The 26,071-nt window shown below is 39.7% G+C and overlaps 4 protein-coding genes across 4 annotated transcripts; 3 read left to right on the top strand and 1 right to left on the bottom strand.

The window, feature by feature from the left end:
- The first annotated feature begins 1,434 nt into the window (after window positions 1-1,434).
- On the top strand, window positions 1,435-3,262 carry LOC135614829 (ethylene-responsive transcription factor CRF1-like). The gene is made up of 2 exons (XM_065112594.1): window positions 1,435-1,725; window positions 1,994-3,262. The coding sequence occupies exon 2, from the start codon at window positions 2,064-2,066 to the stop codon at window positions 3,051-3,053; it is 990 nt and encodes a 329-aa protein (XP_064968666.1). The 5' UTR covers window positions 1,435-1,725; window positions 1,994-2,063; the 3' UTR covers window positions 3,054-3,262.
- Window positions 3,263-3,955: 693 nt separating this feature from the next.
- LOC103987787 (ubiquitin C-terminal hydrolase 13-like) lies at window positions 3,956-10,755 on the bottom strand. The gene is made up of 10 exons (XM_065112593.1): window positions 10,622-10,755; window positions 10,349-10,508; window positions 10,088-10,245; window positions 8,805-9,814; window positions 8,505-8,691; window positions 8,326-8,413; window positions 7,834-8,020; window positions 6,895-7,147; window positions 6,456-6,778; window positions 3,956-4,524 (listed from the first exon to the last, which is right to left on the bottom strand). The coding sequence occupies exons 1-4, from the start codon at window positions 10,704-10,706 to the stop codon at window positions 9,504-9,506; spliced, it is 714 nt and encodes a 237-aa protein (XP_064968665.1). The 5' UTR covers window positions 10,707-10,755; the 3' UTR covers window positions 3,956-4,524; window positions 6,456-6,778; window positions 6,895-7,147; window positions 7,834-8,020; window positions 8,326-8,413; window positions 8,505-8,691; window positions 8,805-9,503.
- Window positions 10,756-14,356: 3,601 nt separating this feature from the next.
- On the top strand, window positions 14,357-20,577 carry LOC135614828 (DEAD-box ATP-dependent RNA helicase 38-like). The gene is made up of 8 exons (XM_065112592.1): window positions 14,357-14,675; window positions 14,747-15,040; window positions 15,121-15,348; window positions 15,811-15,876; window positions 17,859-18,260; window positions 18,339-18,450; window positions 19,936-20,021; window positions 20,110-20,577. Exons 1-8 carry the CDS (start codon window positions 14,427-14,429, stop codon window positions 20,170-20,172), a joined length of 1,500 nt encoding a protein of 499 aa, XP_064968664.1. The 5' UTR covers window positions 14,357-14,426; the 3' UTR covers window positions 20,173-20,577.
- Window positions 20,578-21,026: 449 nt separating this feature from the next.
- LOC135614827 (uncharacterized) lies at window positions 21,027-25,449 on the top strand. The gene is made up of 3 exons (XM_065112591.1): window positions 21,027-23,130; window positions 23,207-23,398; window positions 24,726-25,449. Exons 1-3 carry the CDS (start codon window positions 21,482-21,484, stop codon window positions 25,288-25,290), a joined length of 2,406 nt encoding a protein of 801 aa, XP_064968663.1. The 5' UTR covers window positions 21,027-21,481; the 3' UTR covers window positions 25,291-25,449.
- The last annotated feature ends 622 nt before the right edge of the window (window positions 25,450-26,071 follow it).

Genomic DNA, 26,071 nt, shown 5'->3' with positions numbered 1-26,071 from the left:
TAAACAACAACTTGAAGTACACAACACTCTTATCCTCCTACTATTGTAAGATATGGAACTTGCGGTAAGTTTGGACGTTGTATGCGAGTTAATTTCGAATTTTTGATATGTTTTTTAGATAATCAAAAATTTATTTTAGCACTATTAAAAATATATAATTCAGTAGAGATTTGGAATTTTGTTTCTCTCTGTCGTATCTTTCTGGTCATACGTTGTGCATACATGACATAGTATGGGAGCCGATGCTGCCATCTGTTAGTCCTGCCAACAAATGGATCAGCGAGAGCCGAGAAATGGATATGCCACATAGACGCACACAGAGGAGGAGACAAATGCCGCGAGACCACGTCAGCATAAGCCACTTGGTTTCTGGAGTCCATCCATTCGGCCGTCTCTCCTGATTTGGCCTCACCTGCCATGTGTGGGACCCCCTCATCTCATCTTATCAATTCCACGCGAATCCATAGGAACACATGTCATGGAAAAAGGCGTCGCAATTCAAACCGCCTTTGTTCTGTTTGACCATCAAATCAAATCAGTGCTCTGTTTATGGACACTATCCAATTTTCTCCTTTTTGTTGGATTCTAATTAAGAGATAAAACAATTTTAGTCTTAAGTTTACACCAACTTGTCAAATAAAATATTATGATTAGATTATCACATATTTTAATAACTATGAATGCTGATTAAATATAGAATTTCAACTCGTGACCTATTATTATAAGAAATTCAAATGAAAAAAACAGCCCACAAAATTCTAATTACAGTGGAATAACATTAACTTTCTTGGGTCATAAATTTGTTATTTTTTTTCTGAGAAATAGATGGGTTATCAGATTCTCTTAGTAATCATTATAATTATTTGAAATAACTAAATATTTTTTTAATAAAGGGGTAAAATTGGTAAAGAAAAATATGTGAATTCTAAAAAAAAAATTGAACTTAGAGAATTTTCCAAATAGCACTCTAATTTTATAAATTTTTCATAAAACATTTTTGACCTTGTAAAAAGATTATTTTACTCTTATCTTTGCACGACCCATCGTCACATTCTCCTCCTTATGTTGTGTTTACCATCATCCTTATGCCCTCATCGAACCTAAAGAGTGTTACGAGTGATCGTGACAACTCTAGTTGTCTCCACCTCTTAGACGGATAGCAGGTGTGATTAAACTCATATGCGATGCTCGTTAGCGGTGTTCGTCAAAAAGACTATCGTCAATCCGAATAGAATGATTATTTAAAAAATATATTTTATGAAAAAATTTTAATTAAGCATTTGTAGGGAGGAAACTGAAATTAGTCAGCAAAATAATTGAGGGTGAAACAAACGCCATCTCTCTCTCACTCTCTCTCACGTACGAATGCAACGGTGGTGAGGTGGTGGAGGTGTCGGGTATTACGGCAATGCGGTGTTGGGGGATCCTATAAAACAAACTGCAGATCTCTCTCTCTCTCTCTCTCTTCAGCTGCTACCAAATAGCGCCAAAGCCGATGCCAACACCACCAACCCCAAAAACCCACCTCTCTTTCTTCTCCCCCGTTCACGTTATCTTCTTCTCGGGTGCTTTGATGCTGGGACATACGGAGAGCAGAGCGGCCTCCGAGACTTGAAGTCCGTGCTGCTGCCGCCGCCGCTCCCGCTGCTTCTACTTCTCCTATCCGACACGATCGCGTACTATTTGCTGCCTGCAACCGCACTGTGGCCTTCTTGCCTTTTTGAGGTAATCTTCAAACCCCCTCTAAACCCCTTCTCCTTTTCCCTCTCGTCTCTCTCTCTCTCTCTCTTGTTCTCTTGTTCTCTCTTTTTGGGGTCATTTCGGTGGGGTTATGCTTGTCTTCCTCTCCCTCCATTAAACGCCGAGGCTTCCCTGGAAATCTCACTTCTTATGCCTTTCTTCTTTGTTCTTCGAGTGTATTTCATTTTGCCGGTATAGCAAAGGAGATTTGAGTTCTTATGATGTGTCTCTGTGCTTTCTCGGTGGATTGCAGGGGAGGGGGAGAGCAAATAGATGCGAATAGGATAGAATAGTATAGAATAGAACAGAGCTATCAAGGAACCATGGAGGTTACGCTGCTAATGGTGCCTACCAAGCGGACGGAGCACGTCGACGTGACCCCGAAGACCCTACCGTTGCTGCACCCCAAACACCGGCATTGCGACGCCGCCAGGCCGCGCACGGTTAGAATCTTCTGCGACGACCACGACGCCACCGACTCCTCCGGCGACGAGGGAGACCGCCGCCGTGTCCGCCGCTACGTCCAGGAGATCCGCTTCGAGGCCCGCCCCCAGGCCGCTGGAAAGAGCAAGCCCGCCAGGAAGAGGAAGACGGCCGCCCTCGCTGCCACCGAGGCGGGCAGCGGCGACGCTGAGCGCAGGTTCCGCGGCGTCCGGCGGCGCCCGTGGGGCAAGTACGCGGCGGAGATCCGTGACCCGTGGCGGCGAGTCAGGGTGTGGCTCGGCACGTACGATACCGCCGAGGAGGCCGCCAAGGTCTACGACTCCGCCGCCATCCGGCTCCGTGGTCCCGACGCCACCACCAATTTCTCTCACCCCATGGCGGCCGCCCAGCCCCCTCCCCAGCCGCCGCCGAAGAGGTGCCCCTCCAATAGCAACCTCACCTTCATCTCCGGCGGGTACGACTCCGGCGAGGAGTCGCGCAACCTCTCCTCCCCAACCTCCGTCCTCCACGGCTTTTCCTCCTCCTTGACGACGTCCAAGGAGGCCGCAGAGAGGCCGAGGTTTCCGCCAGAGGTTACGGGCCCCGACGAGAGCGGAAGAAGTATGCTCACCGCCGGGATTATACCGGGGCAGCTCAGTGGCTTTTTGCCCTTCGAGGAGGCGATGCTCCACGACAATTTCCTCGACTTCGGCGCGGCTGAGCCAAGCCTTTTCGACGACTCCGCTCAGATCGGCTTCATAGCCGGGGATTTGAGCCAGACCTTCATCGGCTCCGACCTCGACTTCGGCTCGTCGACGTGGCAAGCGGGAGACGACTATTTCCAGGACATAGCCGACTTATTCCCGATCGAACCTCTCGCCGCCGTCTGATGCCGTCCAGCGGTCGCCGATTAATAGTCCGATTTTGTAGCCGCCAGAGAGAGATGTTGGCCCCCTTTTTTTTTTTAATCCCTTTTCGTAATTATCTTACTTTTTTAGTTTTTGCAGTTTTGCCCAAAAATATCTCCTTCCGTTTAAATGGCAGGGAAACGGAATCGAGAACGTGTTTCTCGTTTCTTCCCCTTCTCTTGTTATTTTAATTTTGCTTTTTGCCACAAGCGAGTTCTTGTTTTATTGGTCAGGGTTTTTGTCTTGGAATCGTACATATTTCACCGCAATTTTTGCGCTTACTCTATCTAATATTCAAAATTAATCTTTTCGAGGGGATATGATTCATCCGAGATGCTTAAATTAGTTTAAGATTTAAATGATTTTTAGAAAAAATCTTGAAGAAATTGGATGAGAAATACACTTGCAAAGATAAAAATATAATAGTTCTTAACTAATTTGAATTTTATGGTAGTCTTCCCCTCTTAAGTTAGGGATAATTATAGATTATTTTCCATAGTTAGGTATGTTTAGCATATTGATATTTATATTTAAAAAAATTATATTAACATCCTTTTTGATCTTCATCGATTCTATGAGGATCATCACCTCAATAATATAAGAGATACGATTACCATCCATATCATCGTTAGGTACGCCATCCTCTTGAGACAATACAAGAGATAAGAATTACCACCTCGATAATATAAGAGATGAGGATCACCATTCATATTAGATAGGCCATCGGAGAGGATAGCGAAGCCGAAAGAAAAAGGATAACAAAATTTTTAAAAAAATGTTTTTTTATAAATTTAATATCATGTGAATCGAAATTATCTTTTTATTTTTTTAGTATCAATTCTACACATAACAACCCGTGATTTAGAACTAGGATTAAAACATAATTAACTATAAAAATAATCTGTGATTAAAATTGAATTCTTACTGGACACCTCAACGTGTGATTGTTAAACAGCAAATATAGCAAGAAAGAGAGGCCCCAGCAGGAGCAAAAATAAGGATGTAGCAGGAGGAAGCGTACGGTGATAACCCACGAGAAACCCAACAACGAAAACCTTCCGAGCACAAGGACAAAAACTCGGATCGAGCCACCCAAAACAATTATATATGACTGCAGATGCCGAGAAGCTATAGGATGATGCACACTACCGTGGACGAATTGGTCATGGCCAGCAAATGGGACAAAGCGCGACGGTATCGGCCGAATCCCACCGGCCATGGCGACTGCTGCTGTCCCTGTGCACGGCTCAGACTGGGAGTAAACAAAACATAGGGTCTCGGCTTTCTCACTTTGAACTCCATATGTTTTGAGAGACAATAAGCGCCCCATTCCATGCACAGAGGAGGAGGAGTCAACCAAGCATCAACTCCCAGATGTTCGTGTACCATCTCACGGTGGCTTCCTGTGTAGCCTCTCCTCCGCAGTAGACGGTAAGCGATGCAGCAGACTAAGCTGAACATATTTAGCCACCACGTGATGCGTGAGATTTTAGGGTCAATATATATAAAGAAATCATTCAAAAAAATAGACTGTAAACACCAAATCATGACTCCCATCACTACTACCAACCAAATCTTATTTTGGAGAACTTGATTCAATGCTCTTAGAAATAGTCTCCTAAATTAATGTGTTCTACAGTTAAAGTTTGTAGAAACATATTACAATGTGCTCTTTTACAGTGTATGTATATATACACAGATAAGTAGTGAACTGAAAATAGGAATTGCGATGCATAAAATACCCTATTCAAGTTCAAACTCGACTAATGCTAAAGCATTCAAATTCATTCCAAATCCAACTCGAGTATCTACTCTCTTTTTTTTTGTCTATATATGTGCGAAATCTAATTGTCGAGTCATCTAGAAAAAAAAAGAATCTAATTCAAGTACACAGCCATCGATTATGAATAAATTGCAAAGTGAGGTTTTTAAAAATTATGCATCACATATATGGAACATTTAAAAAAAAATAAAAAGAAAAAAGCTCTTAAGACCAAAATGTCCCATCCCATGTGTGGATCACATAGCTCCTATTCTTTTCCTCAATGCATGACAAACCCTAAAGCCCTGCAAGTACACAAAGCTCTACAAAGTACATTAGATGAGAAGAAGAAGCAGCAGTTGCCGCTCTTTCTAAAATGGTTCACTAGGCCTGATTTCCAGGGTTTAGGTTTTCCATTCGTGCACACAAACACATCTCCTTCACTGATTTAATGTCTCCATTAATTGTAATTTCCAGGTGGTTTAGATTTTAATCCTTAAAATAGTGTAGGCACATGAGGTCCAAACTCAGGCAATATATTATATATCGGGAACAGAAACCCTGGATGTACACGCTATGTGATTATTGACCAGCAAGTCCATGTATAGTACTGACCTCCCAGAGATTCTTTGGCTGGATATGGTATGACAATGAGGTAAATGCAATGGCCCACGGATCCACTCGTTCTAATTGCTGCAATTTATACAAAGAGTTCACTGTTTCAAAACCATAATTCATGTGGAGAGCAGGAGGGTCTAAGAGGGCTTCAATGTCTGCCATGGTTTTTCTTTTTATGTGTTTCTTTCTTTCTTTGATCAGTGCTGATTTCAGCTGTAGTGAAATTAGTCAATTCAGGAGGGAGAAGATAAATCTGTTGAAGGTTAAACTATACTACATTTTTTAGGATCATATTAAAATTGGGTCTGGATACTCTCTTTACATGAAATAAGAAGAAAAGAGATAAACAACTAGTTTAGTGTCTCTTATATGTTCTCTCTCTCTCTTCTCTACCCTTTATCAAAGCCTAACAACCTTCACATCATTTTCCAAAAAAAAAAAAAAAACTACAAATTTCATCGGGATGAAAGATACATTCTGTAATGATACAACAAAAACAACCATGCATAAGAATCAAGAAATCAAAGAATAATGAAAACTTCATGATTTGACTCGTAAACCTACAATTAGAAGAAAAGGCACTACATTAGAAAAATATAGAGAACAAGATGGCTACCGCAGCATAATTCCAAAATCCCTAGTACATCTAAATTATAAAGAATGCCAAATCGAGCAGTTAGAAAAAGTCAAATCCAAATTAACTTGAGATTGTGCTACTTCTAACTAAGGCTGCTCAAGGCCATCACTACTAGGACAATCTTTTTTTTTCATGGTTTAGTTCTTTCTAGATTATCGGTGTGATATTCTGGTGTTGCTTGAATTCAGTGTATAAACCACAACAATCACAAATCATGAAATAACATATACTCCTTAATTTAAATGTACCTAATGAGTTTAATCAACTACGTAACACTAATACAGGAGAGCATTAATTACCCTAACATCTCCATTTTGTATGATAATAGAAAAGTCAGTAGGTACACGTAGAACATTAATGCACCAACCTGGCTCACACAAGTGGTATGTGTGGAGGATCATAATATTTTCAAAGGTTGGTACTGTTCTCTCTGTCTTTGCATGCATCTTCATAAATATCAAGTAATCATCAAATATCTTTTACCATTGGCTTGATTTGCCAAATTGTCGCTAGACTTAAACAGTGTTCAGGAGACCATCCGGCTCAATTAGATTATTGGCCCAGTAACTATACGGTCGATTTGATCAGATAACCAATCCATGAACTTGATCCTAAACTAATAGTAGAACACATATTTAGTTAATAAACCAACTCATATTTCTTTCTAGATCTGGACTAGATTGTCCTTTCCTGCATAGATGATTCAAAGATATTTAAAATCAAATTTTAACATGGTATGCAATACAAAGGGTAGATATGCAAAAAGACTCTAATAAGGTGAAAGGTTATGAATAATGTGCACCAACCTTAGCAATGGTGGACGGAGGATATTGTGGGAAGTTGTGACTACGATACCTGCAATGTAAGTGGAAGAAGCCCCTCGGACCAATCATGTTAAGTTATCACACCATTCCTGGATTCTGAATAACTTCTGTCAGCAGGTGGAAGAGAACCATTGCAGGATGGGGAAGTCAGAGCTGGCCCTCATATGCATGCACTTCGAACATAACGTTCCTCTTGGTTTCTTCTGAAGATCTTACTCTGCCACAGAAACAAAGCCTGGAAGAGGCAAGAAGTCCAAATATCAATTTCCCATGCACATTCAGGAGCAGCATAGAAAGTCTAGCAAGCCTTTCAATTTTCTTTTTATTTCTAGAAGGGCATGATTGAGGCATATCTACATACACCTTCAGTTCAATAAGAAGGTGAGAATGTCAATTTATTCTTACAGATAACAACAGCAAGGACACCACCTAAGGCAAAGAGTAACATCAGAAGGAAGAGCTAACCATGAGCTGGGTAATTATTATTGGAATCCATATAGCCTAGAACGTAAATCCATAACGTGCCCACTAAATTAAGCAATGAAACTTAATTTGCATGAATCTACGCAGGTTGCCATCATAACGGGCTTCCAAAATCTGTCAAATGGTTCTACACTTCTACTAAGGAATAAACCCAGAATCATGAAAGCCTAATGAATAGATACCTAGTTCATCGACAAACAAGAGAAACACAAACCCATCTTTGTGTCAATTTCATACAATCATTATCACGTTCTTCTAGCACAGAAATTCGATTGTAGAAGAGAGGTGAATGCAGGTACAGAAGATCACAGAGGTCAGCTTGCAGGTGCAGTCAACCAATCACTGCTCTTTGCATTAACTTGGCTTCTTTTATGCTATCCACCCACACCTCTAATATGTGGAAACCTAAAGTTGTCAGAGAGGAGAAAGAGGGCACACCTGCAGGGCTGAGCATCCATGTAATTTGTGCAATCGCACTGATCAGACGTAAAGGATGAGACTGTAAGCACTAAGCAGCTACGGGATTGGTTCAGTATTTACGAGGGGCGAGAACCGATAGAACCGGAGTGGAGCATCAACAGCTGACTTCCGATTAGCACTTGGAAGCTGCCTTTGTGCACTTCACCTGTCACAGGGCAGTTTTGGACATATTATTTCCATGTCACGATAAATTTACAGGACAATTGATCCAAAAATTGTCATCCGGATCATGTTGTATGAATCCCGTGATTGACTAAATTTTCATGTCAAGACTTAATAGAAAATATAAAAAAACATTTGAATTTTGTTGCCTCAAGGTGTATTTTTCTAGGCGAACACCTGAATGAAAGATCAATTATGTAAGTACAATCTCCCAGTGTGGAACTATCAGGCAAATTGAATTGAATTGGAAAACATCCTTGAACAAGATCAGCAGGTCATCCAATTTACCTTTTCATATCAAATGCTTGCTTTGGATTTGATTGATCGCAGCCAGATCGATCCATCCAAATCTACTCCACCCATAAGGTAGGTTGTGCTGAATCAGCAATTAATCCAAAGAAAAATAAAATGATTTTTGAATATGAATTCAGATTCACGACTAGTACAAAAAGAAAATTTCTACTTACCACTGGCAGCCACCCACTGTAAAGATATCAGAGTAGAGTTTCTTGGTGTTCAACCTGGAGAAATTCTCGATTGCCCACGTAAATCTAAGGACGAAGGTTCCTCCTCCTGATGGCTTCAGTCAGTACTGGTGGCTTCACTCTGAACAACTATGCAGACAAAAAAAGGAAAAGAAAACCGACCAATACCCTAATAATATAAATCAATCAAGTCACACAATTCCAGCATTAGTAAGGAACCTATAGATCAATTCCAATTGAAAAGAAGAAATCAAATTCAATACAACAAAATCTCAAACCAACCTCCAAGGAAGAAAACCAAGATCATGGCTAACCCGCCATTGGCTGGGGACTTTCGACGGTGCCGGCACAAAGGTCAAAGAAACTCCGAAGGTTTAGATATCAAGATATCGAGGAGGTGGTGGCGCGTACGGCGAGCGTAGGTGGAGACGTGAGAGTGGGGAAGTGGAGGAGCCCAATCGCGACCGAAAACGGAGGAGATGGACCTGCGATCTCGGGGAAGACCACGGCAAAGGAGAGGAGAGAGGAGGGCGGAGAAAGGGAACTGTCAGAGGCGAGCGACGGCACGGAAAATGGATGGCCAATAGGGGTATTCTGGGAATTCTATGGAGCGCAGAGCGCTACCGCGCGCTATATAACCTCTATACGCTTCTCTATTCCATATACGATAATTTTTATATACAGTTGTATTATTAGCAAAATAAAAATCCACAGTACAGATTGGAAGTAACCACTAAAACAATATCAACTTTAAATCCTAATCTCATATTTTGATTAAGAACCAAAAGTCATATAACGAGAACCACAATTAAATAATTTGGTCGAACACTAACAATTGATAAGCGGAATAAAAAGAAAATTAACTAAAGCAATAATAATGCATCAAGAAAATGATAATATTTGTTTCAAGCAACAAAAGAGAGCAGTTTGTTTATTATGCCTATCCAAGAGCAAATAAACCACTGACATCGGTTTGCTTGACTAGCGCTCAAAGCACTGACAGATACCGTCAAGGAGAGGAGGAATCATGCGATTCAGCACCTTCATGGAGTAAGCAATACGGTCGGTCCAGTCCTGATAGCAATCAACTACTCGACTCTTGACAGCAGCCAAACCTGTCTCTTTTCTTTCTTCATAAGACCAATCACTGAATCGGAGAACAGTGACATCGGCTTCGATTATAAGAGTGTCGTTCACAAGAAATCCTTCGCTCGAGTTATGGACTTCACTTAGTGGCATAAAATGTGAAAAACCCCAATCATTTCTAAGTGCACAGAATATGTTCTGGCAATCTGCAAAAACAAGGAAAAAATTGAAATTTTCTTAAGGATAACCTGAATTATTAGTTTTATCTGCAATCCCAAATGAAATGACTAAGTATGTTCAATATGTAATGATGAACGATAGGAATTGCAGATCATCAAACAAATGAATCAACAATTATTTGAAGGCTTTCTTTTTAGGAATCCACCTGTGTGGCCTTAACCAGTGACTCGGACGAAGTAGGCAATTTGAATTAAATTGGAAAACATCATTGAGCAAAATCGTTAGATAGTCCAATTTACCTTTTGTGATCGAACGGTTGGATTTGATTTGATTGATTACAGTCAGACCGAAATGCGCAAATCTTGTCCACCCAAAAACTAAGCTCGCCGAATCAGCAGCATCCATGTATATGGACAAAGAATCAACATTGTTACCTTTCGGAAAGAGAAGCAGTCTCCTGTCACGATTAATCCACACACAAAAGAACGAAAAAGAACGGTTGTTACTAATGATAAAGAATCCGGATTCGCCATCAGCATTGAAAAGAGAAATCTACGAACCATTGGTGGCCACCCGCTAAGAAGACGTCCGAGTAGAGCTTCCTGGTTTTCAACCTCGAGAAGTTCTTGATCGTCCATGTAAACTTGGAAATAGAAGTTTCCGTAACATCATCGTCATCATTGGTACTATAATCAGTACTATCGGTTTCACTCTGAGCATCTGCGCGACATATAAATCAGACGAATCAAACCCCAAATGCTACATTTAATCCATCAGAAAGATTCAATCCACTAAAATCTTAATCAAGTTCAAACAGAAAAGAGGAAGAAAACCAAGATCCATTTGCTGGTGTCCCTCAGCCATTTGCAGACGCGGGTTCAATATCTCATCGTCCTCCTGCTGCAAAAAACACCACATGAGTCAGCTCCCTGACGGCAAAGTCAAACCCTACATATCTGACACCAAGCCCGAGCCAGATACCTTTCCCGAACCCTAAAGCCTTGACGAAATCGACACTAAGAGCAAAGACGAAGGAACGAAAGCAGGGAACGAGAGAGATTAGGAGAAAGAGCAGCAGGAGTGCAGTGGTGGTGGTGCATACGTTGTGAGAGGATGGCGTCGTCATAGTCCTTGGCGGCGGGGAGGCTAAGGAGCTGATCCGAGGAAGAGGGTGGGAGGGACGAGGGCGGAACCTTGGCGGAGACTGCGGCATTGGAGGGGAGAATACCGAAGAAGGGGAGCTCTCAGAAGCGAATGAAGCTGCCTTGAATTGGTTATTCCGAGGGGACGGGGCTTATATAGGCCGCTTGTGGGGTATTCCAGTAATTTTAGGGTGCTAACGATGAGCGCAGAAGGCTCTAACGTACGCCGGACAACGTGGATACCTTTCATGTACCAATATTGCATTTTTTGTATATTTAATTACATTATTCGGATAATGAAAATCCACGCAAGAAAATATAATTATTAATTAAAACAACAAATAAAATTTAAATCGCTAACTTTGAATGGATATAAATATATGCAAATATTATCAGAGTATATAACTTCATGTCCTTTGAATAGTATGTGTACTAGTGAATTTTTAGAGTTAATTTTTTGAAAACTATTGTAATATAATATAAAGTATTTTTCAGTATTATAATATTTTTGATATTACTGAAAATACTATAACAAAGTACGAAAATATTATAATATAATATAATTTTTATATAATATTATTTTTATAATATTTATGAAAAATATTATAATATAACATAAATATATTATAATTAAATCGATTTAGATTGACCCAAAGGAAAAAGAATGGAAAAGAGACTCGATGTGATTGACAAGATAGCTCGATGTGCATTGATGTATCAACCTAAAAATTAAGGTTGAATGGTGTGTTTAATTAGATATTTTTTTCATACTTAAGTTAGTCCAACATAGTCTAAACATGTATAAGTAGGGTTGTTCGAGATACTTTCAATGTGAAAACATTAAGCTCCCAAGGTATTACTTGCATAAAGACTAAGATTAGGAAAGATTTTCTGACTCGATCTCTCCGATGCTTAAGTTAATAACCCGAAGTCTGAGAGTGTAGACATGAGTGGTCTTCCCCCCCCCTCCCAATTCATTTTGTTAAGGGTATATTTTTATACTAAGTCGCAAAGGGGGTACAGTCTCTAACTGCCATAATGATCCTCTCTTAGTCTCTTGTTCACGTGAGCGACAAGGGAGGGACAACCTCGAAATTTCTACCTTGGACCTTTTTTGAACCCTTGTCCATGCAGGTAGATAAGTAGAATGTGACTTATATCTTTTGCTTCCACTGAGGACTCTACGTGGTGGTAACGTGTCGGATGATGATTAACTAATAATGTACTCCCCCATCATTTCTCTCCCCCTCCCCCCATCATGCATGCTTTGGAGCTCTTGCAAGAGGGGTTTGAAGTATAGCTTTTAGTTCATCCGGCACAAGTACGTTCAGGATCGACTCCTTAGTGTTGTTGGTGGCGATCCATTGTCGAAATATCCCTCGTGGCGTCGAAGGGCGCATATTGGTCAGGGGGTCAAGTTTTTCGATTTTTCCATCTCCTCATGACCTTCACGTCTTAAATGAAGGTGAGGGTTAACCTTCTTGACCTTCACACCTTGGACGAAGGTAGGGATCGGTACTCTCGACCTCCATGCCTCACACACATTTTGCCTTATGCCTCCGTCATTATGAATTTCTCAGGTTCAATTTTTTTAACTTACATGCCTTGGGCACATTTTGTCCTATGCCTCTATCGTGACGAATTTTTTCTCACACGGGTCATGCTTTGCTCACTTAAGTGTCTCGAGTATATTTTTCTTTGTGCCTCCATCATGACAAATTTTTCCCCACACGGATCAGGTGTTTTTCAACTTACGCACATCGAGCACATTTTGCATTATACCTCTGTTATGACGGATTTATTCTCATACCGGTCGAGTTTTTTTTACTCAAATACATTGAAAATATTTTATCTTATGCTTTCATTATGATAGATTTCTCGTTACGAGGGTCAGATTTTTTTAATTCATATGCTTCGGACACATTTTGACTTTTGCCTCCATTGTTGCAGCACAATGTATATTTTGCATTGTGTCTCCACTATTAAATTTCTACTCATGTAAGTCGGGTTTTCATGACTCACATGCCTCAAGTATATTTTGTCTTGTACCTCTATCGTGATGGGATTCTCCCCACGCGAGTCGGGTTTTCCCGACTCATGCGTCTTAGGCACATTTTATTTTTATGCCTTTACCATGGCAGATTTCTCTCATCACACACCTCAGACATATTTTTCCTTGTGCTTCTATCGTAATGAATTTTTCTTCACTCAGGTCAGGTTTTTTTGACTCGTGCACCTTGAACATATTTTGCTTTATGTCTTCATCGTGACAAAGTTCTCTTCAGGTTGGATCTTTTTGACTTACGTATCGAGCATTTTACATTATGCGTTTGTCATGGCACATTTCTCTCCATATAGGTTGAGTTTTTATAGCTTATGTGCCTCAAGCACATTTTGTCTTGTGCCTATGTCGTAACAAATTTCTCGTCATGCAAGTCGGGTTTTCCCGACCCGTATGCATCAGGCACATTTTGCATTGTGCCTCTGCCTTGTCATATTTCTCCTTACATGGGTTGAGTTTTCTTGACTCATGTGCCTTAGAGTCGCTTGAGGTGACTCCGATGTGAAAACATTGAGCTCTTAAGATATCATCTTCATGAAGACCAAGGTAGAGAGATGTTTCCTAACCCAATCCCTTCGACGTCTAAGAAACTTGAAGTTTGTGAGTGCAGACATGAGTGTCAAAAAAATATCCCTTCCATTCATTGTGTTAAGGATGTGTTTTTATAGTCAATTGCAGAAGGGTGATAATCTCTAACTGTCCCAATTGTCCCCTCTTGACTTTTTGTTCACTTGGGTGATAGGGTGGATAGCCTCAAATTGACTGCTCTAGATTTGTTTTAAACTATTATTCATCCAAGCAAACAGATAGAAGATGACCTAGATCTTTTTCTCTTATCGAGAATTTCATGATTACCTGTTGAATGATGATTAGTTGATAGTATCACCTATCAATAGTATAGATAAAATATTTATTTATATATTTTTTATTATAATTAAGCTTCAGTGATTGTGGTTCCACGCTACCATCCAGGGTAAATATTTTTCATATAAGATTATAATAAAAAAATTGACTAAGATGATATTAAAGATCAAGAATTTAAGAAAATATATTCACAAGCAAGATCAATCAATCAAGTAATCAATAATAATTGAGTGAAACAACAAATAAATGATTTTCTTTATTTTGTATTATACAAAATCGGATAAGGCATCCAATACATATCTAATGATTCCGTGTGGGTCGGTGACGAGAAGGTCGGTTCGGGTCGAATCGTTTCTATTTGACACAAATAGAAACAATACAAGCATTAAATCACATTTCTAATTACCTGCATTGTGATTGGAGCACACTGTGGGGCCTCTGAGCACACGATTGGTAAATGAACGAACCCGGCCTATGTGATGACACGGTTTGGCGGCCGATTCCATGCTTGACAGCCTCGCAAGTCTCTCTTTTCGCTGAGATCTCATCTCTGCTCCTCCGATTGCTTCCATGGCCGACAGCGCTGCGCCGCCAGCGAAGGCGGAGGAGAAGCGGTCGTGGGCCGACGAAGAGTCCGACGAAGAGCAGGAAGCGGCCGCGCCGCCATCGCAGGCCGCTGACGAAGCCCAGCCGTCCGAGCTGAAGAAGATCGAGTCGCTTTCCATCTCCGACGTGAAGGATGGGGGCGACCGGGCGCCGGAAGATTCCGACGGTGGCGGCCGTCTGCTGGATGATCCCGACGATTCCGATATCAAAGCTGTAAGGATTCTTGTCTAGGGTTTAATCCGATGTTGGAAAGCTCGATTCATGACCATTTATAACTTGAATAGGTTACATCCGGTGAAACTGTGTATAACTCTGCCGTGGCGTTTGAGGACTTGAAATTATCTGATGAGCTCATCAAAGGGTTATATGTCGAGATGGGCTTTAGTAGGCCTAGCAAGATACAGGCTATTACTCTACCTATGATTCTTACGCCTCCATACAAAGATCTGGTAGCTCAAGCTCACAATGGCTCGGGGAAGACGACATGTTTTGTGCTTGGAATGTTGAGCAGAGTTGATCCGAGGAAGAAGATTCCACAGGCCATCTGCATCTGCCCTACCAGAGAGCTGGCTCAGCAGGTTTGTCTGCTCAGTGCATTCTTGTTCATGTCTATAACGTTTGGAATATCAACTTGTGACTATTCGGATGAATGGAACAGAATCATGCGGTCCTTTTGAAGATGGGAAAATATACTGGCATAACTTCAATGTGCGCTATTCCGTCTGATTCTGCTAATTACATCCCAATAAATAAGCGCCCACCGGTAACCGACCAAGTGGTGATTGGCACTCCGGGAACCATCAAGAAGTGGACATCGGCAAGAAAGTTGAGCACAAGGGACGTGAAGATACTTGTTTTTGATGAGGCAGACCATATGCTGGCTGAGGCAGGTTTTCCTAACTTATTTTTAATCTTAAGTAGGTTGTTGGTGTTAGGAGTTCTACCCTCTGCAGTTGTTGTAACAAAAATCCAATGTCATAGAGAAATCAAAATTTTTAATGAACAATTTTGTAATTTCTCTCCAACTGGACAACCTTAATTAATATATTTGCAAAACAAGAAAAAGAAGAAAATTGAACCCACTCTGGGCTGATCCTAAATCATAATATCATATCGACAACTTTAATCCCAAGTGGGATTGCCTGAAAATTATTGATGAATTTTAATGAGAAATTCGATTAGTTTCCTATGAATCTCATTTGTATGTCCTCATGATGACCTTTTGATGTGTCTCAGAAATTTTATTTTATTTTAGTAACTTTGTTCTAAATTGTTAGTCTACTTTTATTATTCTTGTTATTTCCTGGGATTTTAAATTTTGTTGGTTATTTTGTTTGTTTTGGTACAGGACGGCTTTAGGGATGATTCTGAAAGGATTATGAAAGAGATTCAAAGAAGCAGTGGTGGCTGTCAGGTCTGGTCCTTTTAAGATGCAATTCCTTTTTTATGTTTAGGATTGCGAGTTCAGATTTTTAGTGTTCTTATCCTGAGTTTTGTTATGCTGGTGTTTCTATATTGTCGATTGCTAACAGTTCAGAGAACTAATACGTGAATTCAAGTAGATACTGAAAGGCCTGTAGATGCATATCGACTATAAAAAGATGCCTTCATATTGGAGTCATGCAGGCTGGTAGTTTAGATCCTTGTAATCTTACCAAATCCAAATTGAATAATGTGTTTACTATTTAAGTGTCACAGCCATTTTAATATTCTTTTCTCCCTTCATCTTTCTGAATTTTCCACCATCACTTGGTTAGGTGATATCCTGATCCATATATGGTTACTTAGATATGCAAGAAACAAACATCATCAAGGTCCTTGTCCAACAGAATGCGTTTGCAGCATGATAATGTATGAACTTGTCCCAGAAAAGTTGAAAATATACAGGACTTACATAATGACTTTCTCCCAAATCAAGGGAATGGTTGCACCTTTCTCGGTGACATGGGAACAGTAACTGGTACTTACATTTCCAAGATCATGTTGTTAAAGGTTGATTATCCTTCAACTGTCAGCTCAAATTCTTGTCCAAACAAGGATTGCTTGATAAGTCGAAGAGAATCCTAGCTTATCATATTTCTTTCCCTATAAAGAACCCCGGGGACCTTAGAAATAAATACAATGACAATGGTATTTTCAAAATACAACCTATGTACCCCCTTAATTCAAAAATTGACACAACATAAATACTGGGGAGTAATTCACAGTTGACCCTTTCAATCCAGTTTCTCAAATTGGCAATAACAAATTACTGAAGCAATGCAGAGGTTATGAGATTTGGTTTCTGGCACCAATATGGTACTGTCTCTGATTCAGTTAAACTCACCTTTTTATGTTGAACCTGGTATCACAAAGCATTCTCTCATTCCTAGAACATCAATCGCCCCATTTCTTTAGTAGGTTCTTATATATATATTATTGTTCTTTTTTGTCCTAAAGGGTTCTAGAGGTAGTGGAAATTGATTCTAGAATAGCACCGATATTCCTGTCTGCAACTCTTTCTGTGACAGTGGGTCTATCGATGCTTTAAGAGAAATCTTGAATTCATGATAAGAATCATGATGGAAGCTGTACTCATATCTCATATTTCATATGCTTTTTAACTCCATATCTAGATATTTATAGTGGCTGACTTATAATGGGAATCCTCATGAGTATGGGTGTCACTTACTTTCCAGTGAGTGTTTCATTCTTCTGAACTCTCCAGATGATTTCTGGGTGAAGCAAAATTGATGCAGATGTTTTGGGTTCGGAATCTGCTCAATCAATAAAATCATTGATAGAAAGCAGTATAAACTTCTAGCTCTGTTTTTTGTTGTTATCCATGGCTCCATGGCGCCTGGATTCACATGGAATAAATACATGTAAGCACTCACACTGAAATGACGAAACACGTATTCTTGGCTTAGCTAAACACAGTTCTTTTATTGAATCTTGGCTCCATCAATTAGAGTTACCTTTTTGTACAATCATTAGGTCTATTATTTAAATTGCTTGTAGTTGTGTTTGTTTTAGTAAAATTTTAGTTGTATGATAATTTCTTATTTTAACATTGTGGCTAATGCAATTTTTCAATTTAAAGTTGCATTTTTATTTGAATTTGTTGTTGATTTCTTCGTAGTTCCTTCTATTCACTCGCGTAATTTTTACCATTGTGTGTGAACTATCTCAAACATACTGAGAGAAGAAACCTGTGACTTAGTTTGCTTTAGGCACTATTTTCATATGTAGGCCAATAAATGGTATGGAGATCATACTAGGATATTCAATTTTTCTGTCGTACAATCTGTTGTAATCGATCTTATAATAATCTTATGGTACTATAATATTGCTATGCCACATTCAATTAGATGTGATTGAACTTACTGCTCTTTTTCTTGATGACTTTTTTCTTAGGTGCTTCTTTTTTCTGCTACCTTCGATGAAGCTGTCAAGGCATTTGTATCAAGGGTAATTAAAGATGGAAATCAAATATTTGTGAAGAAGGAGGAACTCACATTGGAAAAAGTAAAGCAGTATAAGGTCCAATGTCCAGATGAACTTGCCAAAGTGGAAGTAATAAAGGACAAAATTTTTGAATTTGGACAAAAAGTAGGCCAGACAATTATATTTGTCCGTACAAGGAATAGTGCTCGCATGTTACACCAATCATTGACTGAAGATGGTTATGAATGCACATCAGTTCAAGGTGCTCTCAAGCAAGAAGACAGGGACCTAATTATAAAGGAATTTAAAGCTGGATTAACCAAAGTTCTTATCACGACTGATCTCCTTGCTAGAGGATTTGATCAAAGACAGGTATTAAATTAATGTATTTACAGATAAATTTTTGTAGTTAAACTTAATAGTTCCTATGTTTTTTTTGTTCTATTGAAGGTTAATTTGGTTATCAACTATGATCTTCCGGTAAAGCATGAGAATCCGTCAGAGCCAGATTGTGAACTATACCTACACAGAGTTGGTAGAACTGGTCGCTTCGGTAGCAAGGGTAATTCAATCAGTTCATCTTAATTCTAATTCACATTTAACATTAAAATTTTGAACAAGAATTTGTTCTTTGTTCATTTCATGTGCTATGGATTCATTGATTCATAGTTTGTTTGTTGCAAGTGGTTGATTTTTAGACTTACAAGTGCTCTCAAATGATCATTTTATTAGATATTCTAATACCCACATGCATCTTGCTTGGATTTGTTGATATTAATATTTAATACCAAGGTTCATCATACCGTAATGTACCGCCCACTATGGGTAATATGTACTAGTCTGACGGGAGATCGATATGGGTGATATATATTGGTTTGTTGGTACATCTCACCGTACCACATGTTGGTACGTTGGTATGGTTTTGTATGTATTATATCGACAGCCGATCGGTACACCGGTATGGACTGGGAAGGTGAACCATGTTTAATACAATGGATAATGGTGTGGGAAAAAAATATTCCATATTCCTATGTCAAGTAAATAAATGTATGTTTTGTTTGCATGAAGTTTGGATCTTCCATATTGATAAGCTGGTGCAGATAAACTATTTGTTACTGTAGAGTGGAATGTGATGGCCAAATTCCTCATCTGTGCATGACTATATACCTACACACATGATTAGATCATTATTCCTCAACATCCTCATTGTTTGATTTATTTAATTGTGTTCACCACCTCTGCGTTCAATGTTCTGAAAGATGCTGTGTCGCTGCATATGCATGTGTCATATGACTGCATTGCACATGGTTGATGCAACCAATCTAAATATGCTGTTATATAGCTGTTTTTGCGGTCTGCATAATCAAGAAAGTATGGCTACAGAATACAATGTGTTAGGAAATCAAAATACGGTTGAATATGTGGTTTTTCCAATTATTCAACTACAATATCATTTAATTATGATAAAGCGAGATAAGAGATTATATAATTTTGATCATGTACACCTTTACCTCCTGTAGATTCCTTTTCTTTTCATTGGGACAGAATGACTCTCTGTTTAAATTTTTACCTGTTTCTTGTAACTTGTCTCTTAAGAAATTTCTTAAATGAGAATAATTATCATTTTATAAATACTTGATTTAGCCATAGGATATATTTTGTCTGTTTATCTTTTCAGTATATTATTGTTTGTGGGTTTTTTCTCGAAATATTATATTATGAATCACATGTGTCTGCATATTAGCCACATACCATGTTATGTGCTATCTGGTACCTCAATGGATGGCATATCACAGCAGTTTTTTCTCAAGTTAGAACATTGTTACATTCTTAACAAAATTGTTCATTTTCTATTGGAGGCAGTAAATCTAGGCAATCTGATATTTATTTTATTTTACATTTATGTACCTATGTCCCACATCTTTATGACCGAGTTATATTGCATTTCTTTTTGTGATAATTTCTATTCATTTGATAGAATGCAATCCTTTACTGGGCAAATCACATAATTTACCTTGTGTATTTTGCTGATCCTGTCTGGTAATAGGTGCCGTCTTCAACTTCTTGTGCACTGATAGGGACAGATCTGTCATGGAGAAAATTGAGCGTCACTTCCAGCATCATATTCCTGAGGTAACCTCTTTGTACTCTTTCTTCTTTATATGCACCATTTTATCTAGAAATATCCCAAGAACCGTGATTACACTCCACTGTGCCGCAGATCCCTAACTGGAGGAGTGAGGAAGATTTCGAGTCTGCTCTGAAGGATGCCGGTCTGTTATAGAGCCAAGGCTCCCTAAGCACCTATAAAATGCGAAAAGGAATTTGCAAGTTGTGCCTTGTATGATTGATATATCTTGTACTTCCGATCGTAACAATTAGAAGATTTTGTTCTCGTTTATGGCGATGGCATTCCACGCAGTCAATGCGTTCTTACATCTTGTCTGATGGTGGTGTTATTAGCAGATATGGTTCGACAGGTAGACGACGGTCAAACCTTCAAGTTTGTTTACTCACCATATAAAATATTTTGTAGAAATTGCCCAGTTGGAACAAAATGACTATCGACTTTGACATTGTTTATCAGCTATTATTTGAATTTGGTTGAGAGATTGGAAAGCCATTGGGCATAATAATGACTTTTTATCCTTGTATGAGCTCTTTGAAATAAATTTATTGTTTGGAGTCACTTATCCCACTAACCCATAAATTGATCAGCTTTAGGTTGTATCAGCACAAAAGTTAGTTCTTCGTCTAATCTGACCTTTAATCATAGATCCTAATTTTGTTATCCTCAATTTTTTACTTTTAATTTTGACATGCAAACTTGGCTAATTGATTTATAAACACAAATACTATAAATAAATAAATAAATAAAAATACACAAACTATATAATATAAATAGTATGACACAAGGAAGATAGAATGTAACCTCATGAAGTGAGTTGCGTTGGAGATTCCTAATATTTCAATTCCTAAAAGCGCAGTGACTTAAATACTCCTACGCATCGATTCATCGTTTCCCGCCAAAAAGTTGAAACCCAGCAATGGAGCTCCATGTTCCCGCCACATTTTTCCTAATAGTTAATCCAAACTTTCCTGTCTCGCTCGCTCGCTCGTTCGCAATGGATCCCTCTCGAATCCAACGCGTCGTCCTCCTCATCGACCTCTACCCTCTCCTCGATCTCCAAAACCCTTACTCTTACCTCTCCCCGATCCTATCTGCCGCCCGAAGGATCCTATCCTTCGCCCCCATCGCTTCCTCCCTCTTCGCCTACAAGCTGTTCTTCTCCTCCCTCTCCCCAATCCTCTCCACCTCCACGGTCCACCGCCTCCTCGGCAAGTCCTCCACCTTCCTCTCCTTCGATTGCCCCGCCTCGACCCTCGACTCCCTCTCCCGAACCCTCGATTCCCTCCGCTCGGTCTCCGGTTCATGCCAGTCCGCCGGCCATGGCTTCTCCCGCGCGTCGCTGCTGGCCAAGTCTCTCCTCCAGCTCGAGCACGACTACGGCTGGGAACCCCATCCTCAAGATCGCAAAGGTGCGCAGGAATTGCTCGCTATCCGTCCGAATCTGGTCGTGCTGTTCTCTCCTATGTACCCAGGCCCAAACTTTTTGTCGGAACATGTCGATTTGGAATTGGCCGGCGAGTCGGACTCGGCGATGTCGTCCGATGCGTTCTTAAAGAGGTTCTTGGAATGTTTTGGTTTGGTAAAAGAGCGATTGGCCTTTTGTGATATCCATCTCAGTTGGGTTGACGTCAATTTTGATCACCATTGCGAAAGAGATGTTTCCGGCTCGAAATTTTTCGAGAGAGGGGTCAGGGAGTTGGGTTGGGGGTTTTGCTCCACCGATGCAATCGTTCTGGGATCTGCGCTGGTGCCTTTTGGCCTGGTTTTCCCTTACATCGGATGCGCTATGGGTTTTGCGGCGGATAGTGGCCTCAACAAGGGCACCTCAGAGCTTGTTCTAGAAATCGTTGATGTTTATGGGGAGCCTTTGGAGTGCAAAAGTTGTGAACTTGAAGTACTTGATCTGAAACCAGTCCGAGAAAGATCAGACATGATGGGATCTCTGTTAAAATTTTTGGGCAGCAAGACATCAAATATCCGTATTAGAGAAGTGTGGAGAAGCGACGATGGAAGAAAGGTTATGAGCGACCCAAGTAATCTTTATCTTATTCGAGGAACTACAGGAGAATGCAACAAAGTTTCAAGGAATCATGCTAAAGGAGAGTTCTTTGCAGACAGTGTTCTCAAATTGCTTTGCAGAGAGAAGGGTGAGTTGGTTGCAGATAAGCCTCTTTGGCAGATCCTTCTCACATTCCTCTACAACAAAAGCTACTGGGCTTCTGTATCTATTTACGACAGTGATGATAAATCTATGGAGGGCATGCTAATTCCTTTTACAGTTAATTATGCTTTGCTTGCTGTTCCCCAAAAGAATTCTCTGAACTCATGCCAATTAGTTGCTAGAAAAAGCAGAAGCACATCTGAAACACTCCATACTCCTGCACTTGCTGGGTCGAGAGAGGACAGTAGAAGGAAAAGAAAGAAATTGCATTTAAATCAGATTCAAAACGCCACATTGAGTTCCTTCCGTGAATTGGTGTCAAGTCAAACAGATGATGTTGCTTTAGGAGTTGGTCTGGAGCAACTATACTCTGGCAAGATACATGACAAATCGAAGAAATTAATGTTCTTGAAGTGTTGGATGAGGCAGATTGTAAAGTCCAATACTAATTGTGAAGTAATTCTTGATGAACAGAAGGAACCTTTGGATATCAAAGAAGATGTGGAAACAAGAAATGTTGCCTCACAAGATGCGTCTGAAGCAGATGCCATTCCTTCCTCCGCTGAGGATGCTCATCAAAGTGCATCATCTGCAAACAAGGATGCCCCGATATTATCTTGCATGGAAGACATGGAAACTTTCTTGAGAAGTATTCCTCAGAAGATTGAGCAAGGTCTGTGTTCACTAGATACAGATATCGGAAATTTAGCTGAGCCCCTAGTCGGTTTGTCTATTAGAGCTCTTGATGCACAGATTGGAAAGACTGTCGAGGATATCATCTCAGATGAAACTGGCGATGCATCTTATGTGAAGATTGTTGATGAGGTTTCTCGTCTTCTTCTGGTGAAGCCCAGGGATCTAATATTGAAGTACAAAACCACAAATCCTGCACGTATTGCATCATCAAATCCAGTTTTTGATATATACAACACAGAATACAAAATTCGAGAGTATCCTTCTTTATGTTATGATTTTGAACTGCAAATTTTCATATTTGGCACCAGTTTATCCCTTAATGCACTTAAGACATGAGTTGCAGATCTTGTTTAGAATGGAAATACTTTGTTCGAGTGTCGGACCAAGCATTGAAGATAATACAAAACAGAAGATGATTAAAGATATATGCTCCCTTTTGCAGTTTATTGACATCAATCTGGAAGGGGATTCATTTTGTGGTCAAAGTATTGTTGAGTTTGCAGAAAGAACAATAAAATGCAGGTACTCTTCTTGGCATATCTAGCATTGTTATAATAATGCTAAATTGTGAAATTTTTTTATTATATAGATTCAAATCTCCCCATAATATTAATTCTGCTTTTCTTTTTCTTGGACAATCAAACTGGTTGATCCTTGTTGTTCCTGTTAATACATTTGGCATTGCATGAAAACTTACCTGTCTTTAATGTCCATTATTCTCTGCTCCCAATGATGTCCGACTCTTAGGTCTTGTAATTGCTCCAGCACGATAAGCTTAGCAAACATGTTTTATGAATCACATTGTAGATATCCTGGTTATCATTTCTCATTGATCTGAAGCAATATTACATGAAGTGGACTTCAATTTTTTCTAAAGGTACAATTTTAATTGAATCTGGAAGTAGTAGTATAAGCAAAGAATAACTCTGAACATGTATTATTACCTTTAGTGATCTTCAGTCCCTGTAATAAGAAAAATGTTACACCTATATATTGATCAACCATAGGGAACAGTGAGATTACAAGTGGAAAGAACCCGGACAGGGTTTCTATTTGGTCGAAAGGGTGTTTCATGGTAACCCAAATTTCTTGCAAGCCACTATGATCAAATTTTCACATCTGACCAATCTTGAGTATTGCAAAGAATGTTAGCTCTTTGGCAACATCTTGCAGCTGAAAGTATGCCTTTCCTCTGCACTTGGTTTTTATAACATGACAAGCTTTTTTATAGAAAAATAATTTGTGTGATGCTAAATTCATGTTTTACCTTCACAAAGTTGCAAGTCATGCTTTTGTAAAGCCTAAGAAATTTTCATACGTCCCTTTTACATCACTGGAGACAATCTTAACCCAAATTAACTGTTAACCAAATATTAACAGCCAAAACTATCATTTTTATTTTGCTAAATATATCCCCATCATTTCCTCTCAATCACTTTTTCTGGTCCATTTCCCCTACTCTCTTCCCTTTCCGTCTCCCTCTTTTCCATTCTCAACTGCTACCATGTAATGCTTAAGCTTTGGCATATATATGGCTTGGGCTCGAGCAAGTTCGAGTACAGAAAGATTCCTGAGAGCACTGGTTGACGGAGATCACTGAACACAAGCATTTCCCATGAAGAAGAAGAATATGAACTGGTAGAAGAATGAGAGGGCAAGTAAAAGGGGTTCTATGAGTTGACTGTTGACAACATAAAGGATAACTAGAACATTACAAGGGTTAACAGTTCCTTTTTGTTTTTGAATTTGGCAAGGTTATGCATGCAATTGATCATATCTTCTTTTAATCTTTGTAAAAACTTCTCCAGGTATGTTGTCAGTAACTTTTTCCATCGCCAACCCTTTGCAGGTACTCTCATTCTCTAAAAGACGTCATTGATAAGATATACAACCAAATGGAGTTTGGGTTATTTGATGAGGATGAAGTTGGAGCTTCAGACTCATTACCCAACAGCAACAGTGAAGACTTCAAGAGGGGGGACTTTGACATTAGCAACAGATTTACTGCAAATCCAATCGGAGCTCCTGGTTCTGAAGTTGCTCATCAGGAAAAGTATGCCAGGACACAGCAAGAGAAATTGGATAATGCGCACGAGCGAAGACTGATGAAAGCACAGCAAAGAAGGAACAGAGACAAGCGGTTCTCATCATTCACAAGCTGGGTGCCGGATTTGCAGAGGGTCTGGGCGCTGAAGCAACCAAAGGCAGAAAGATTGATGCGTTCTTCATTGCCCAAGCCACTGAAACGAAGGAGACGTCATTCCTCCACCGATGACAGGGTTTGCGAGACTCCGATGATGGATCGAAAGGTTCAATCACAGTCCCAGGAGGATGCTTGTGGCGGTATGAACCGTTCCAACCCGTTGTCCAAGGCCTTGTTTCGCCATGAAGGAGAACCTGGTTCTGGTGTCTGACGCAACCATCACTATCTGTGACATTTATGTTCTTCGTATGACTTGTCCTGTATATTAAGGGTTCAGAGAAGGATCGTCTGATGATTCTTTTATCAAATGATCAGATTATCCAGTGTTGTACCTAAACGATTCAAGTTCATATAGCACAAACTATTTACTGAGGGCTCTAAACAACTCCAATGTCTTTTGGGTTTGTGATGCTGTCCATGTGCTGCCATTGCTCGTTACAGAGAACATTGCAAATGTAAGTTTGGGGGTGCCAATTATCTATCTCATGACAGGAGCATATGATGATGATGATGATGAAATTTGGAAGAATGATATTTTTGGTTTCATAAACGAATATAGTGCCTGGATATATCAAGAAATTAGATTTTGTTGGCTTAGAAAAGGACAAAAAAGCAGCTCTAGAGGATTCATGCAGTTCTAGAAAAGGTGGACTCGAAGTTAAGGTTGAAGTGTATCCAACCGAGAATAGCTACTGATGCTTGCAGTGTATCCAAATGAATCATACTAGCACTGAAGTTACTCAGTGTTTGGACAAGAGTAATACTAGAAAAGTTCTCGTGTTGCACTCCTTTTAATCTCTTCGGAGATGTCCAATAAAATTGGAATGATACAGAGAATCAATCAATTGCAGCCTACTTGAAACAAGAAAACAAGCACTGAGAGTATTGTGTATATCTGATACTTGAAATAAGAAAAAGATGTCAAAACAGAACACAATTTCATACACTTCTGAAGCTCCACTTGGATCCAATAGTCACACTGGACAACAATA

This window comes from Musa acuminata, chromosome BXJ2-6 (assembly GCF_036884655.1).
Source record: "Musa acuminata AAA Group cultivar baxijiao chromosome BXJ2-6, Cavendish_Baxijiao_AAA, whole genome shotgun sequence".
NCBI lineage: Eukaryota > Viridiplantae > Streptophyta > Magnoliopsida > Zingiberales > Musaceae > Musa > Musa acuminata.
Note: the sequence above shows the minus strand (reverse complement) of the source record. Positions and strands in the feature narration are given on the sequence as shown.

Bases quoted from the DNA above. Each gene is read 5' to 3' on its own strand.
- LOC135614829 (XM_065112594.1), top strand. From the start codon at position 2,064: ATGGAGGTTACGCTGCTAATGGTGCCTACCAAGCGGACGGAGCACGTC.
- LOC103987787 (XM_065112593.1), bottom strand. From the start codon at position 10,706: ATGTGGTGTTTTTTGCAGCAGGAGGACGATGAGATATTGAACCCGCGT. The intron at 10,509-10,621 runs GTTTTCTTCCTC...TATGTCGCGCAG, and splicing joins ACACCAGCAAATGGATCTTG to ATGCTCAGAGTGAAACCGAT. The intron at 9,815-10,087 runs GTAAATTGGACT...TTGTTTTTGCAG, and splicing joins CAACCGTTCGATCACAAAAG to ATTGCCAGAACATATTCTGT.
- LOC135614828 (XM_065112592.1), top strand. From the start codon at position 14,427: ATGGCCGACAGCGCTGCGCCGCCAGCGAAGGCGGAGGAGAAGCGGTCG. The intron at 15,877-17,858 runs GTCTGGTCCTTT...CTTTTTTCTTAG, and splicing joins GAAGCAGTGGTGGCTGTCAG to GTGCTTCTTTTTTCTGCTAC. The intron at 18,261-18,338 runs GTATTAAATTAA...GTTCTATTGAAG, and splicing joins GAGGATTTGATCAAAGACAG to GTTAATTTGGTTATCAACTA.
- LOC135614827 (XM_065112591.1), top strand. From the start codon at position 21,482: ATGTACCCAGGCCCAAACTTTTTGTCGGAACATGTCGATTTGGAATTG. The intron at 23,131-23,206 runs GTATCCTTCTTT...AATGCACTTAAG, and splicing joins ACAGAATACAAAATTCGAGA to ACATGAGTTGCAGATCTTGT. The intron at 23,399-24,725 runs GTACTCTTCTTG...AACCCTTTGCAG, and splicing joins GAAAGAACAATAAAATGCAG to GTACTCTCATTCTCTAAAAG.